The 17,310-nt window shown below is 44.8% G+C and overlaps 1 protein-coding gene across 1 annotated transcript; it reads left to right on the top strand.

Moving 5' to 3' along the window:
- The first annotated feature begins 1,673 nt into the window (after positions 1–1,673).
- On the top strand, positions 1,674–3,857 carry LOC121978489 (receptor-like protein EIX2). Its single transcript, XM_042530831.1, has one exon. It carries the CDS (start codon positions 1,674–1,676, stop codon positions 3,855–3,857), a length of 2,184 nt encoding a protein of 727 aa, XP_042386765.1.
- The last annotated feature ends 13,453 nt before the right edge of the window (positions 3,858–17,310 follow it).

The raw sequence follows: 17,310 nt of genomic DNA, 5'->3' as shown, positions 1-17,310 counted from the left end.
TCCTCATGGACCCCTCCATTACTAACCGTATCAGGTGTCCCCTCGGATGGGTCTAGTGGCTAGCGCATGAGGTGTTGTCACAATGAGGTCTGGGGTTCGAATCTCGATAAAGTCGAGGTAAATACCTCCCTTATGTGCTAGTCACTATTCCAAAGGCTAGTAGCTGTCTGTGATTTACCTCCTTCATGTTGACCCTAGGCGGGTTAACGGGGGTGCTGGGGCGAGCGTATTCGCCTTTTGTCACAATGAGATGGCTTGTAGGTTTCCAAATCAATAAAAAACTTCCACGTCCTATATTTCCAATTTGGCAAAATAATGCTACAGAATCTAAAAGACTTTGACCACTCAAGGAGACTTTGATTTTACACTAACCACATGACTAATGTTTTGTAAAGCAAGACTTAGGCATGTCCTATTCATATTTAAATGTACTACAACGAAATATTAAATTATAAATCAAACCAATAATTATAAGAAAACATAATGAAGATTATTTCAATTTCCAATTACAATCATAGCAAGGCATTTGAAAATTTCCAATGCATATCTATCAATTATAAATATTTTGTGGAAGTTAACCAAACTTCTTTTTCACAATATAATTATCATATCATCATCATATCATCAAAATTATCTAATTCATTTTCCAACCAAAAAAAAACTAACTTAGTTCCACGCAAAATTGAAGGGACGTCGTGTGTATATATATACAAGCTAAGTATGGTGTCTCCTCCGAGCTACTCTTCCTTTATCGCTACTCTATGGCTATTAGTTGTGGTTGTAAGAGCAACTTTAATTCCTCAATGCATGCTACTTTCTTCCTCATCATCTTATTGCTTAGCACTAGAGCATGCTGTGATGATCATCCACATGCATCTAAGGGAAGCAATTGCTTGGAGAGTGAAAGGAGAGCTTTACTTGCCATCAAGTCCGACTTGTACAACTCCGATCATTGGCTTTCTTCTTGGACCGGTTATGACTGTTGCAACTGGAGTGGAGTCGCCTGTGACAACACCACTAGCCACGTCATTATGGTTGATGTTCACTACCCATTTGATCAATATGTTTCATATCCTGACAAAAGTAAGGTAAATCCTTCTTTGTTTAAATTGAAGCATTTAAAATACCTGGATTTAAGCTCCAACAACTTCGACTCAACCCACATGCCTAGTATGCTTTTCTCGCTTGTCCATTTGGAACATCTTAACCTTTCCTATGCCAACTTTGATGGATTAATTCCACAGCAACTAGGCAACCTTTCTAACCTACGCTGCCTCGACCTTAGTACTTGTGATTGGCCTTCTTCACTATGGTCAAATGACCTAAGTTGGCTTTCCCACTTAACTTCTCTAGAATATCTAGACATGAGTTGTGCCAATCTCTCTTTAGCAAATAGTTGGGTTCACCAAATTAATTATAATAGCCTAGAATATCTTTCTTTGTCAAATTGTTGGCTACAAGACGCAGCAGGAGCTGACACAAGTATGATAGAACTCAATTCATCAAGTGATCAAATAAAAGGAAATATTTTTGTGAATGCCACTAGAAAATTGAAGCACTTGGATTTAGCTGGTAATTTTTTAACAAAAATTCTACTCATTATGGGAAGTCTTATCCATTTGGAGTATCTAGATTTGTCTTGGAATCATGTAAGTGGAGGAATACCTTTGAACATGGGTAATCTTATTTACTTGGAGTATTTAGATTTGTCTGACAATTCTATTACTGGAGGGATACCTTTGAGCATGGGCAATCTTATCCGCTTGGAGTATTTGTATTTGTATGATAATAATATTATTGGAGAGATACCTTCGAGCATAGGCAACCTCACTAGCTTGACACATTTGGATGTGTCATCTAATAAATTTTATGGATGTATACCAAGTGCTTTGGGCAATCTCGTCAATTTGGAGGAATTACACTTGTTTGATAACAATATTTCTTGTCAAATACCAGAAAACATTGGCAGACTTCACAATTTGTCGGATTTTGATGCTTCAATGAATAACTTGACAGGGCAAATACCATTGAGTTTGGGTGATCTATGCAATTTGGAATATCTTGATTTGTCCGAGAATAATATTGGTGGAGAAATAACAAATCTACTTGATGATTTCTCTAAATGTTCACAAGGATCCAAGTTACAGTACTTCGTAATGAGTGACAATATGTTCACTAGGTCAATCTCATCCAGTCTCGGGCAATTAACTCAACTGGAATTCCTGAATATCTCATTCAATTCATTACAGGGCAACATGACAGATGCTCACTTCTCCCAGCTCGCCAACTTAACCAGTTTGGATATATCTTATAATTCCTTGAATTTGATTTTATCAGATGATTGGCTTCCTCCTTTTCATGCTAATCTTATTGATATGAGTTATTGTCATTTGGGAACTAGATTTCCTTCCTGGATTCAAACACAAACAACTTTGAGACATTTATCTTTATCTAGAGTGGAACTTTATGGAAATATTCCAAGTTGGTTCTCAGATTTCATTTTCAATAATTCAGTTATTTATCTCGATCTAAGTTCAAACAATTTGAATGGTCAAATACCTTCTAGTCTATCTGTCTTCATGGATCTATCAAATAACTTCTTTGAAGGAACAATTCCATTGAATTATAGATATTCGGGAGAGGTTCACATATTATTGCTGTCTAATAACCATATCAATGGTTGTTTGCCTGCCTTCTTTTGCAAATTGACTATGTTAAGAGTACTACACCTATCCAACAATTACTTATCAGGCGAAGTCCCAAATTGCAATGACTTATATCCAATTAGTTTAAACTCCCTTCACATAAATAATAACAAATTGTCAGGACCATTCCCTTCTGCCTTAAGACATTGTGATGAATTAGTGACTCTTGATCTTGGTGGGAATAAATTTTTCGGCGAAATACCAAATTGGGTGGGAAGGAGCTTTCCGTCGTTAAAGTTTCTTCGTTTGAGCTCAAACTCATTCGATCATGTTATTCCTGCAAGTATAGGAAGTCTTACTTCCCTCCAAGTTTTGGATCTTTCATTCAACAATCTTATTGGCAGTATACCTTCCTCTATCTCAAATTTCAGTTCTATGGTTGTGAAGCAAAACTATACTGATCTATTGTATGTTAGGAGCTACCACCAAGCACCTTGTGCTTTTGTAAATCAGTTATATCGGTGTGCGGGTGTGGTAAATAGCTTCAAGGATAACATTATAATAAATGCAAAAGGTTCAACCAATGATTACACTAATGCTCTTAGTGCAGTGGCAAGCATAGACTTATCAAACAATAACCTTTTTGGTGAGATTCCAAAAGAGATCACGAAGCTGCATGGATTGTACTTCCTCAACTTATCTAATAACCATTTGACAGGAAGGATTCCAGAAAATATTGGTGTTATGAAGGAATTAGAGTCTCTTGACTTGTCAATGAACAATCTCATGGGAGGAATTCCTTTTAGCCTATCTGATTTATACTTTCTTGGTTCCTTGAATCTCTCCTACAATAACTTGTCAGGAAAAATCCCAACAGGAGGTCAATTGTCAACCTTCAATGACTCGACCTATGTTGGCAACAAGGGCCTTTGTGGTGCACCACTTCCAGAGTGTCCCAATGATGAAGCAAATCATTCACCATACCAAGCAGAAGATGATGACAAGCTTGAAAGAGTTCTAGATTATGCTATTATTGTTATAGGATTTATAGTTGGATTCTGGACATATTTGGGCGTAATATTCATTAAAAAGACCGCAAGGATTACTCTCTTTCGGATGGTGGACAATATGTATGACTGGATGTATGTGCATCTCTCATTGAAGTTTACAAAGCTGAAGTTGAAATGGCAAGAAAAGAGTTTAAGCACTTGAATTTTCGAGGAGTGAAGAGGGATTGCTTCCTAATATAGTTGGTCATATTGAGTTGTGAATGTTACTGTGTACGATGAAAGTGTGGTGCGAAATTGTGGTGCAGGTCACATGGTGTGGTGATGTTGTCCTATGATGTAATTTAAGAATTTGAACTTCTTTATGTAATGGTCATTTTGGTAATCAATAATCAGGCAAATATTATGTATTATATACAGTACTTTGGTCTGATTCCAAAGGGTAACCCAGAAATCTGGTCTGATTCCATTGGAAAAACTGAGGATCTACATAGCAAATAAAACCCAGACTTCAAAAGATCCAGTCCTATTACATGAGTTCAATTTGAATACTGACGTAGCTTAAGACATGGGAAAATGTTCAGTTCTTTATCCCTTTGCAGAATATACACATCCAAATAATTTATTATAACAACCAGATGCCCGTAAATTTAACTACAGCCAAAGAAAACAAGAAATACAACAAAAGTTGCATAAAAGCCCAGAAAAAACTACTGCATCCATTCATCACTTTGTTGTCTCAAACTCTATATCGACCATTGATCTTCAAGGAACAAGCCCAAGGTTCTGCATCACTAAAAACACATTGCATAAGATACAAAAATACTAAAAAAACTAGATTTTTAGAATAATCTTAAAAGGAACAACAACACCGGAACGATAGAGAGGGATTTTGGATGTCAACCTGGAGTGTCAGAGTGTCAGTGCTTGAATTTGTGTTAAAAGGGTTATGTCTCACAAGCAACTCAATATTACCCATAGAATTGTAAGAATTTTGAAGAAGTATCAATATCTTATACATAAAGCACTTACCCTAATTCTATGTGGTTAGTGACAAATATCAGCACATTGCTAACATGATGTGAGGTATTAATAGTTATACAGTGCAGAAACCATGTCATCCTAGAATTTCATACAATATTAGTGGCAAGAATAACATTTCTGAAGCTAACATCAATGTGTATCCAAAGTACAGACCCCTCCTTTCTGTGTGATTGATGCTTAATTTCAGCCAAAAAAAGGAACTATAAATCAAACTTGCAAATCAACACGGCTCATGCATAAACTAAGCAGACCCAACAGTTAGTTTTTAAAACAAAGTAACTTCAAAAGAGGTGCCAGAGCAAAATATATTTTAGCTAAGTCTTTGCTGCTCAATCTTTTATTGTTGCCCAATATGTTGATCCGCCCATTATGTTATTGTTTGGCCATCAACCAATTAGGGGAGCACAAAGAACACTACCACATCATGAATATGTATTTGCACTTAGGCCAAACTAATGTGCCAATAATTGATTTTAGGTTGCAGTACTTAGACATCCTAAGGCTTCATCTTTGTTCACTCATTCGCTACCACATAGAATAGTATACTACTGATGGAGAATGGCTTGAAACAAACCAGAAGCCAAATATGTACTCCATATTCACTTGATCTTAGACAAATAACAAAGCTTTCAAGAACAGATGGCAGTAACTGAACAACTACGTTTCTTACACCAATATGACAAACAAATTTACATAGCACAAGATGGATTCTTCAAAGCTTGGCATTCTACTGAGAAGGTAGTAGATTGCATTACCTTGTTTAGTTTATCTCCCTGAACCGCAAAGAAGTTGAGCAATCCACAGCAACTCCACCATGTCGTCGGACGAACAACCACCGGAGAGTAAGCTACATGTAACAACAAGCCATTCGCTCCTAATCAGATACTAATTAAGATGGTGTAATAACTTATTCTATGATGTATTCTTGCACTACCATAAAATAAGAGATGTACATACTTTAATATTAACACGTAGAATGGTTTGGTATGTCATCAATTAATTACTTGTGAAATTTATTTATTTTCATACTCACAAGAATATAAATATTATTATTTGTTTTTCTTAAAAGAAAAAATAGAAAACAAACGGTAGGAGACACTCCTACCATAATATTATTACATTAAGTCTTGTCCAAATAACAAAGTATCAAATGAAAAAAAATAAGAAGCTGAACTTAAATCGCCAACTTGAATCGTCTGATAAGTGTTTCCACAACCAAGTGTAAATCAATTAGATGCATTTGTTCCAAGTTTAGATTTTCAATATTTTTAAGAAAAAAAACACTGAATTCATCAGCAGCTATCATCACTGATAAGTCATATATATCACATGCAATAGAAGAATCAACTAGGAAGATGTCTCCTCCATATTACATTGTATTTTAGTTCAACCTTAAGCGCCTAGAACTCTCTAAGATCTTATATAATAAGCATCCAAAAAATTCTATTTTGGCCACTTTTAATGAATCGATTGAATAATACATTTAGTTGATTGAAAGATCAAATATAATTACTGAAAGTTAACATGTCAATAGACTGATCTACCTTCACGTCGTTTGGAATCATATCTAATTGATTACTGTCAAAACAAAATGACTTTGTTTGCTCAAACCCTATGCCTAATCAACTAATTAGTTAATTAACATGTCCAATTGAGAACGGAGCAATCCCTTCTTTACTGGCTAACACTCCACCATAATCTTATGCAATGGTCTAGTATAGATTGTTGGTCTTTTGTCGGCCGGCTAGAGGGGGATGAATAACATGCACAATAAAAATAAATAAAACACCTTTCTCGATCTTTACAACTTTATTAAAATTAACACTTGCATAAAAGAATTAAGAAGCTAAAAAAAAAAGAGGCACAAAAAGAATTACTTGGTTTGCAATCAGCGGATTGCTAATTTAAGGAAATTAAAGCTCACTAAAGTCTCCTTCGGGAGGAGAGTCTCTTACAGCAGTCAAACCTCACAATTCTAAAACTAAACTCAAATGGAATCAATTACAATTGTTGTTTTTAGCTTCTGAGATCAGGGCTGTATTTATAGCCCTGATCGAAGCTCCTGGAAGGGTTCCAGGTACCTGGGTGAGGATATAATTTTATCCTCGTTGCAACGGATCACGACAGCTGCATTTTCAATAACTTTTCTAATCTGGGTGCCTGGACCGGGTTGGTTTAGCCCACGACTAGGGCACTCGCCTGGGGCACCTTGCAATCCAAGCATCCGGAATAGCTTCGATCGCCCAAAGCACAGTCAACTTCCGGTTGACTTTTTCTCCGGGTCTTCCGCTCCAACTCCGCTCCGGGTGATTTCGGTCATCTAGAATGTAACGACCACCCTTCTTACTACTACTACTCTCTAAGGATGACCGTTACTTATCTACAAACTCTACTTAACCGGTTTAATTAAAAACACATGGAAAACCCTACCGAAAAATTTCGGCAGAGTCTCCTCTGTACCGGTGACCATATTCAACAATACATACATATATACTCAGCCACAAGCGGCTGGAAAATATATCAAAGACCCACGCAGTTTAATAAGAGATGAAAACTAACCACAACCACGCAGTTTAATAATTCAAATCATGCAGATAAAGAAAAACCGAAAACATAACTTCTTACTACATCCTTTCCTTATCAACTTAATAAGAAATTAAACTAATCACATTCTTAAACTAAATGAGTTCTTTAGCTAAGTCCCAAGGACCTCCATAGTCCACACATCACACACTCCTCTTGCATCTCCTTGTCGCCTTCCTTCACTGTATCTTTTCTTTCCCTTTATCTGCAGTAGGAGGAAATGCAGTCTATAAGCATAAAGCTTAGTGAGCGCTATCTACTCACAAAAACTCGATATGCATGTATATAAATAAAAACATGCTAAATCTGAATGCTAACTGATCCGGCGGTAAGAATGGGGGACCCATTTTTTGAAGGGTCTTAGCTTGAGGATCGATGAAGGGCTGACTAAGCGGTTGAGGGCCGCGCCGAGCATCTGAGTAGGTCCGAGCGGAGCTAGAGGTAACCCATCCAGGGGATTGGGTTTCCGACGCTGAAGCAGGAGGATTGAAGGGCCGAGCGGGAGTCCGATCGGCTGGGGCCAAGGGGCCGAGCGGGCTGTCCGATCGGTCAAGGTAAGGGCGAGGACACAAAAGGGGGCCGAGCGGGCTATGCGCTCGGCTCGGGATATGGGATATCAGCAGAAGCAGGTCTGGTGACTAGACCGTACACAAGATCGCACGATGGAGGATCCTGCCGTCACATCAGGGAAAGGTTGATACAGTAGCAGTATGGCCTCATGGAAGTCTTTCTGACAGACTCATATCTGGGCATGGTCCTTCTGACAGACCCATACCGGGGCATGGTCAAAGGCAGGTGGTTGCTTTGATTGGCGTGCCCAGGCTTCTTCGAGGGGTCTATATAAGGCCTCCATTTCTTCACCGGAGGTACTCACGTCTTCATCTTGAGGCCACCTTTTTGTTATTCCTCGCCTGACTTGAGCGTCGGAGGACCGTCGCTGGGACACCCCTCCCGGCCCGGTTTTGTTGCAGGTTCGCCGGAGCACTCGAGGATCCAGGAGAGAGCGACACGTGCCCAGCGTCCGCTGACTCTTGGTTCGGACAGGATCAAATTGGCGCCGTCTGTGGGAACGCTCCTGCATCCGATCGGAGACAATGGACGAGGCTGGACGACAACACACGGTGACGCTTTCAACAGAAGAACTCGATGCTCTGGTCGAGATGAGGGCCGCCAAACTCATGGAGCAAAAACAAAAAGCATCCGCCGAGCGGGAGGAGCAACAAGCAACATCTGCGTCTGGTGGCCGAGCGGAAGCACCTCCAGCCACCGTCGCATTCCATCGGGCCTTATTTCGCACCCCTGAAGCCATACCAGCCCGAAGAGATAGAGGATCTTCCTCAGATGAAATGCCAAGGCGGGATGACAGGAAGGGGAAAGCTCCCCGAGCGGACTCCTCCCCCGAGCGGATCAATCGCCAATTTTCGGAGGCTATCCTACGAGACCCTCTGCCCCGGATAGATCAGCTGGTGGACTCTACGGCCGGCTGCGAATTAATTTGCATGCTTGACGCCTACCAAGGATATCATCAAGTGCCGCTCGCCCAGGAAGATCAAGAAAAAGTAAGCTTCGTAACGGCCGACGGCACATATTGCTACAATGTGATGCCGTTCGGATTGAAGAATGCCGGGGCCACCTATCAACGCTTGATGAACAAAGGAGGAATCTGGAAGTTTATGTGGACGACATTCTTATCAAATCCGTCCGAGCGGCCGATCTTTTCAAGGATATGGAAGAAACCTTCCGAACACTGCGCAAATATGGAGTCAAGCTAAATCCACAGAAGTGCCTGTTCGGAGCTAAAGGAGGGCGTTTCTTGGGGTACATAGTGACCGAGCGGGGAATCGAAGCAAATCCCAGCAAGGTGAAAGCACTGCAAGACATGCCGTCCCCTAGAAATACTAGAGAAGTGCAAAGGTTGACCGGTCGGATAACTGCTTTATCCAGATTCATCTCCAGAACCGCCGACCGGAGCCTTCCATTCTTCAAGGTTCTGCGCAAGGCTGCTAAGTTCCAGTGGGATGAAGAATGTGACCGAGCATTTGAAGAGTTGAAGATATATCTTAATTCTCTGCCAGTGTTAGCCAAGCCGATCGGGGGTGAGTCACTTTATATGTATCTGTCAACAACCGAGCATGCTGTGGGCTCAGCACGAGAAGAGCCAGTGTATTTTCTAAGCCATATTTTAAAAGACGCTGAATCTCGTTACACCGGGCTCGAGAGGTTGGCCTTTGCTTTGGTTCTAGCCGCTCGCCGCCCCTTGTTTCTTGGCTCACACCATCATTGTCCGGACGAATAGTCAGAGTATTGTTGAATCCGAAGCGTCCGGACGACTCATCAAGTGGACAAGAACTAAGTGAATTTGACATCCAATATCAGCCCGCGATCAAAGCCCAATCCTTGGCTGATTTTGTGACCGAAGTGCAAAGGCCAGAGCCGGAAGCTATGTGGAGAGTATATGTGGATGGATCCTCCACTCGGCTCGGAAGTGGGATCGGAATATTACTACTCTCACCTCAGGAAGAAAAGATGCACCTATCCGTCCGGCTAGATTACAAAGCTACTAACAATGAAGCAGAGTATGAGGCCCTCATAGCCGGATTACAGGCAGCACGGCATGTGGGAGCCGGTCGGGTGACACTCTATTCTGATTCACAGTTAGCCGCTCAGCAACTTTCCGGCACCTTTGAAATCAACTGTGTTCGGCTTAAACTCTACGCTGAGGCCTTTGAAAAACTCAAAGCTACTTTCCGAGAGGTGCTTATTCAGAAGATCCCCCGAACGGAGAATCAGGCGGCCGATGAGTTAGCCAAACTCGCGAGCTCAATAACGCCGATCGCCATTCAACAACCAATTGAAAAAACGCTGCTGGTGGCGCATGTCGACCGGATGCAAGGCCTCGCGTTTCCAAGTGACTGGAGGACACCTATTATAGAATTCCTCCGTTCGGGCACCACACCATCCGATGAATATGCAGCCAGACTCCTCAGAAGAAGAGCCGGTCGGTTCACACTCGTCGGCGACCAACTCTACAAGAAGGCTTTCTCTCGCCCGCTGTTGAAATGCGTGAGCTCGGAAGACTCGGCTTACATCCTCCAAGAGGTACATCAAGGATCTTGTGGAGGACATCCGGGCGGGCGATCACTAGCCAAGAAGATACTGCTAGCCGGATACTTTTGGCCGACCTTACAAATAGACGCCGCTCGGACAGTATCTACATGCCTTTCATGCCAGAAGTATCACAACTTCTCCCATCGACCGGCAGAGGAGATGAAGGCATCAACCATCTCATGTCCGTTCGATCAATGGGGAATGGATATTGTGGGTCCATTTCCGATGGCGACCGGGCAGAGGAAATTTTTACTAGTGGCGGTAGACTATTTCTCCAAGTGGGTGGAGGCCGAGCCGCTGGCAAAGATCACTGAACAAATGGTTAAAAGATTCATCTGGAAGCACATCATTTGTCGGTTCGGCATCCCCCGCCGACTAGTGTCCGACAACGGGCGGCAGTTCACAGGGAAGATGTTAGAGGATTGGTGCAAGAGCTACGGCATTGAGCAACATTTCACGTCCGTGGCCTATCCTCAGAGCAACGGTCAAGCTGAAGTCGCCAACCGGGAAATTCTTCGTATCCTGCGCGCTCGGCTCGACCACTTGGGAGGAAGTTGGCCGGATGAAGTGCCGGGCGTCTTGTGGGCCATCCGAACAACGCCAAAAGAAGGGACAGGAGTCACACCGTTCCATTTGGTATACGGCGGTGAGGCCGTCATTCCGGTCGAAGTCGGCGTTGAGTCAGCCCGGATCCAGAGCTACGATGAAGGCAACGCCGAGCGGAGGAATATGGAGTTGGATTTGGTTGACGAAGAGCGCGCCAAGGCATCCATTCGGCTGATGGCATACCGTCAGCGGATGAAGCAAAACTACAACCGGCGCGTCATTCCCAGATCGTTCTAGGTCGGCGATCTTGTCTGGAAGAAAGTCAAGCCGGTCGGCGACGTCGGTAAGCTTGAAGCTCCATGGGCAGGTCCCTTCAAAATCATCGAAAAACTCCGCTCGGGCGCGTATTATTTGGAAGACGAGGACGGTCGGCAGCTAGATAGACCGTGGAGCGCGAACCACCTCCAGCCTTACCGGGCGGGGTGAAAGGTGTATCACTGTAAATCACCGTGTACTTTTTTTTCGACTGAATACTGGAAATGCAGAAATGAAGAATCAAGAGAACAAATATAAGGCATTGTCAACAAAAAACGAAGGCCCCGAGCTGCTCGGCCGGAGGTATGTGGATCAAATTGGCGCCAAGCGCTCTAAAACGGGAGCCCCGTACCATTCGGACGGGGGTATATTGTCCGAGCCAAGATACTCGACGAAGTGGACCCTGAGCCGTTCGGCCAGGGGGTAATTATCCAAGCTGGATGAAAGGAAGGCCAAGGTCGCTTGACCTGGCAAGGAGTTAGCCTTAAAAAGGCCGTCTAGCCCAGACGTTAAACCGTAGAGTCGCGCCGACCGGCTATAAAAACCGAGCGGAAAGACGACGAGCACCGTCGTTAAAAATCGAGAGCCGCGCCGATCGGCTATAAACATCCGCGCCGACGAGCACCGTCGTTAAAAATCGAGAGCCGCGCCGATCGGCTATAAACATCCGCGCCGACAAGCACCGTCGTTAAAAATCGAGAGCCGCGCCGATCGGCTATAAACATCCGTGCCGACGAGCACCGTCGTTAAAAATCGAGAGCCGCGCCGATCGGCTATAAACATCCGCGCCGACGAGCACCGTCGTTAAAAATCGAGAGCCGCGCCGATCGGCTATAAACATCCGCGCCGACGAGCACCGTCGTTAAAAATCGAGAGCCGCGCCGATCGACTATAAACATCCCGAGCGGAATAACGAATGTCAGAGTAAGAAATCGTGGAAACTACAAATATTAAAACGTTCAGGCCCGATTGGGAGTTAGTCCTTCGATACTCGGCGTTTGTGGACTTCACGAAGGCAGGATACGTGCAAAGAGAGTAGGCCACCTCGCTCGGGCTCTATGCAATATGCCAAGCCGATCGGACGCGTGAAGGAGAACTCTTAAGAGCAGGACTGACTCTAAGTATCAACGATAAGCAAACCAAAGAACATCAGGGATGATGAGTAGGAAAACAAGCAAAGGAGCAGCGTTTCATTAGAAGAATTATGCCGAACGGCATGTACAAAAATTTTACATCCGCCGAGCGGATGAAATACAGAAGGTACTTGAAATAACCCGCCTCACTCAGGGTCTTCAAAGTTGAAGAAGGCGTCCGGAATATCATCAATCATGGCCGCCAGGTCGGAGGCGGGAATATGCATTCCCTCGGGAAGGTGGCCCCCTTTCTTCAAGTATGTCATCGTGACTTTGACCGCTTCGGCGAAGGTGGAAGAGACGTTGCCACCGAATTTTACGCCGAACCTCTCCGAGTGGAGGTATTCTTGGCGCGCTGCAGCTAGGCGACTCGGCTCTCCCTCTTTATATTTTCTGAGTGCCGCTCGGGAAGCGGTTAAGGTGTCTTGAACAGCCTTCAAGTCCACCTCGGCCTTTGTGCGCTCTGCCGAACGGATCTCCCGCTCGGCATTCAGCTCGGCCTCTAGTTTCTTAGATTGCTGATCTAGGGCCCGGACTTCGACTTTCATTTTATCCAGATCAGCAATCGCCCGCCTCTTCCGGCTACTGGCGCGCTTCACGTCCCCGTCTCGCTTCTTCACCAAGTCTTCGAGTCGGGCCACCTCCGCAGCCAGATCGGCAGCCTTCTTTTGTTCGGCCTCGAGGGTTTGTTTCTCCCGCTCGGTCGTTGGACCCCCAGACACTTGAAGTTTTTCCAGGAGTCCCTCCAGCTCGGCTAGTCGTCGGCTAGTGGCGATTTGCTCAGCCCAGCGCTGTAAAGGAAATAATGAAATCAGGAATCCAACAGTAGCATGGTACAGGAAGAAAAATGAATTTACCTGAGTGGCCTGCTGCATGTTGTTGTCGCCGAGCTGCTTGGGCGTCATGAGGGCCGCTTGAATCTGCGCGTCCTCAAAAAGCTTGGCGAGCGGGCCCGTCAAGGTTATTTCGTGAGCAGGGCTTGAAGGCCGATCGGCGGACAGTAAATATTCCTCCGATGGGAATCGGAGGGTGGTCTTGATGGTAGGGTGGCCGGCCGGCGCTTCTTCAGCTGCAGTTGCCTGGCCAGAGGACTCCCCTATCGTAGAAGTTTCGCCCAACCGACGTAAGCGGCGACGAGTCCGGGGAGGAGAATTGGTGGGCTGCGCAGTGGGCGATGTCACAGGACTCCCAATCTGCGACGGCGTGCGATCGGGCGAAGTTACGCCGATCGGCGCCTGCGGTCCCCCCTCTTGGGGTGGCGGGGGACCGGAGTCTCTTCGACGTTTTCGCCGAAGTTCTAGCGGTGGATCCCCGGACGGGGGCGGATGGGGCAGCTTCTGTCTCAGGGGCGGACTGCGCCCCCCCCCTCTCCTGCATCTGCCGGGCGGCTGGGAATGAGACCCCGCTCGGCGAGCTCTTTTTTGGTGGCCGCTTCAATTTCCACGGACTTCAACTTCAAATGAGCGGTAGCCTTGGATCGCCACATGACTTCAGCTGCAATAAACGAAATTAAAATCAATTAGACAAAAAAGACTAAGAGAGTATAGAATCTTTACTCATGCGGAAGGGGAGATTTGCCCGAACGGGAGACAATCCGAAAATATATAACACCCCCTTGAGCAGCAGCTGGTCGATCTTGTATCGTTGACTGGACAACCAGTTCGCCGCATGGAGATAGGCTGGATTGCTTCTGAACTTGCCGAGCTCCGGCTGAGTCGGCACAGCGGTCTGCCACCTAGTTCGGAACGCTGGCCGCTCGGGAAGTCGGATGTAAAAGAAAAACTCCTTCCAGTGTTTGTTGGAGGTCGGCATGTTATCAAAAAACTTAAAGCCTATTCTACTTTGGAAAATGAAGGTGCCCGGCTCGGATTGTTTGGGATAGAAGAAGAAGTGGAATATTTTGGGGTCAAGAGGGATACTGTGCAGCTTGAAGAGGACGACCACCCCGCTCAGCAGCCTAAAGGAATTCGGCACAAGTTGGCCGAGCGGGATGCGAAAATAGTTACAAACCTCTACAATAAAGGGATGGGTAGGAAATCTAAGGCCACCCTGGAATTGGTCTAAAAAGAAACAGATTGTGCCGACCGGAGGATCATGTGGTCGGTCAGTCGGGTCGGCTATAATTATTTCATAGTTGTCGGGAATCCCATACGTCCGAACGAGGCGCCGAGCACCCTCCTCATCAAACCGACTCTCCATGGTCATATACCAGGGACCGTGAATGTTGGTGGCGGGTTCAGAGGAACTTGCCATCTCGGAAGGGCAAGAGGATAGCAAGAAATCGAAAGAAGGGGAGCGAAAGAGGCGAAATGAACAGGGAAAACCTAGTAAGTAGAGGAAGAAGACTCACTGAGACGGAAACGGGCGGAAAAGATCACCGGGGAAAAGGTAGCAGCCGGAAACTGGGACTGGGTCGTCGAAGGCTACAGCGGCAAAGGAGGCAGACGGAGGAAGCATGAGCGAGTATGCGGCGAAGGGAGAAGACGGAGGCTTTATACTGCCGAGGTTGGTCGGCCTCCGCCGTCGGATGCAGGTCATGAAAAACGAGGCCATCATCCGACCGTCCATTTCAAAGCAAGCGCGTCCCATCGTACTAAGCATCGCCGCCACGTGAGAAGAGCCACGTGGCACCTTGCCACTAGGCGCAATTAATGCGCGTCATACCGCGCGTGCTACGACTTAATGGGAAGGATTTGCGCAATTTTCGAGAAGATTTAGACAAGCAAACATCCACATTGAACGACAAGGCATTCAAAACGAAGAGCCGAGCGGCTGAATCCGCCATAAGGGCCGAACGGCTCAAAGGATATTATAGGCGACGGTAAGGCGATGACCGCCCGCTCGGACACATATAGTCCAGTCAGTCGGACTCACTGCCTCCTTCGACTAGACTTGAAGGGAAGGCAAGTGATCCGGCGGTAAGAATGGGGGACCCATTTTTTGAAGGGTCTTAGCTTGAGGATCGATGAAGGGCTGACTAAGCGGTTGAGGGCCGCGCCGAGCATCTGAGTAGGTTCGAGCGGAGCTAGAGGTAACCCATCCAGGGGATTGGGTTTCCGACGCTGAAGCAGGAGGATTGAAGGGCCGAGCGGGAGTCCGATCGGCTGGGGCCAAGGGGCCGAGCGGGCTGTCCGATCGGTCAAGGTAAGGGCGAGGACACAAAAGGGGGCCGAGCGGGCTATGCGCTCGGCTCGGGATATGGGATATCAGTAGAAGCAGGTCTGGTGACTAGACCGTACACAAGATCGCACGATGGAGGATCCTGCCGTCACATCAGGGAAAGGTTGATACAGTAGCAGTATGGCCTCATGGAAGTCTTTCTGACAGACTCATATCTGGGCATGGTCCTTCTAACAGACCCATACCGGGACATGGTCAAAGGCAGGTGGTTGCTTTGATTGGCGTGCCCAGGCTTCTTCGAGGGGTCTATATAAGGCCTCCATTTCTTCACCGGAGGTACTCACGTCTTCATCTTGAGGCCACCTTTTTGTTATTCCTCGCCTGACTTGAGCGTCGGAGGACCGTCGCCGGGACACCCCTCCCGGCCCGGTTTTGTTGCAGGTTCGCCGGAGCACTCGAGGATCCAGGAGAGAGCGCCACGTGCCCAGCGTCCGCTGACTCTTGGTTCGGACAGGATCACTAACATATAAAACTACTCATGCTCATATATAGCAAAGGAAATCATGCTAACTGAAATGCTAATCATTGTATAGCTAAATATGCTCATAAACCAATAAGAGAAGCATACTAAACATGTAAAGCTACTAAACATGTAGAACTAAACATGCTGAATAATCTAGTAGCAAGGAAACAATTGAAACTACTACTGCATGCTTCAAATGACAAGAAACTAATTTTCTAATTCTAGACAGATTTGAAGCTCGTTTCATTTGTTTCAAAATCTTATACTTTAATACTTCAAAATAATAATAAACTTCTTTTGGGCCCGGCATTGTACCAATTTGCGTGCATCCTTAATAAGAGTCGAGGTAGCTAATCCCGAAACTACTAAGGTACTTCTAGGCGATCTTGTGCCTAGGGGCGATCTAGGAGCCCACCCTATCGACCTTGTGTCCTGGACCTTGTGTCTGGTACATGCCATTAAAAGTAAAATACTTTCTTTTTATCTATAACTTCTTTATACTTGCCCTTACTTGGCACTTAAGCAAACACTTTGTGTGCGCTTTTGATATTCAACGTCTGGAATTGAAATCAAACCTAGACCTTGGTCTTTCTTGCTTATAGTTACTTAAAGACAGAAACTTATGCTTATGAAATAGCAAAGAACTAATAACTGCATGCTCAAGATATACCAACTGTAATTAAACAGAAACAAACTGCTTTCTGGAAATTAGAGGTTGTTCGTATGACAATTTATTCTAATCAACAAGAATTCTATGAACTAAATGCAACTAAAAATCTGCTCATGCTTCATTAATTGTGCACACCTACTGCTACACAAAGAAAACTAGTTGTTTGATACAAAAATCTGAAGCCAACAGGAGCCAATTCCACAACACAAGAACCTCTCCAATAAGATTAATCTTGCGCACATGGAAATCTTCAATAAACAAGCACAGTATCAAATCCGAATATGATAAAACCTGATAAGACACTTAAAACGAGTGAGATTACAAGCTGTCATTTCTGTCCAAAAACTCATACAGCACAACCAAAATGAATACAGCTCCAACAAAACTCAAATCTGGTTCTATAATTGCATGGGAACAGATGTAAACTAGTTTGGGAAACAAACAATATAATAGCATCACTACCAACTTATAGAAAGCAGTAATTGAACTAGTTTATGTTAGCCTTGGGAACCTAATACTAACATAGTTTATTCCTCACACTTATACTGATTTATTAAGTTTATTCATGTCAACTAGTCTGACAATCTAGTTCACAAGTATTAAACTAGATTTATTC

The sequence above is a fragment of the Zingiber officinale genome, chromosome 4B (genome assembly GCF_018446385.1).
Source record: "Zingiber officinale cultivar Zhangliang chromosome 4B, Zo_v1.1, whole genome shotgun sequence".
Taxonomy (NCBI): Eukaryota; Viridiplantae; Streptophyta; class Magnoliopsida; order Zingiberales; family Zingiberaceae; genus Zingiber; species Zingiber officinale.
This window is presented reverse-complemented; position numbering and strand designations above follow the sequence as displayed.

Coding starts and splice junctions, on each gene's coding strand:
- LOC121978489 (XM_042530831.1), top strand. CDS start 1,674: ATGGGTAATCTTATTTACTTGGAGTATTTAGATTTGTCTGACAATTCT.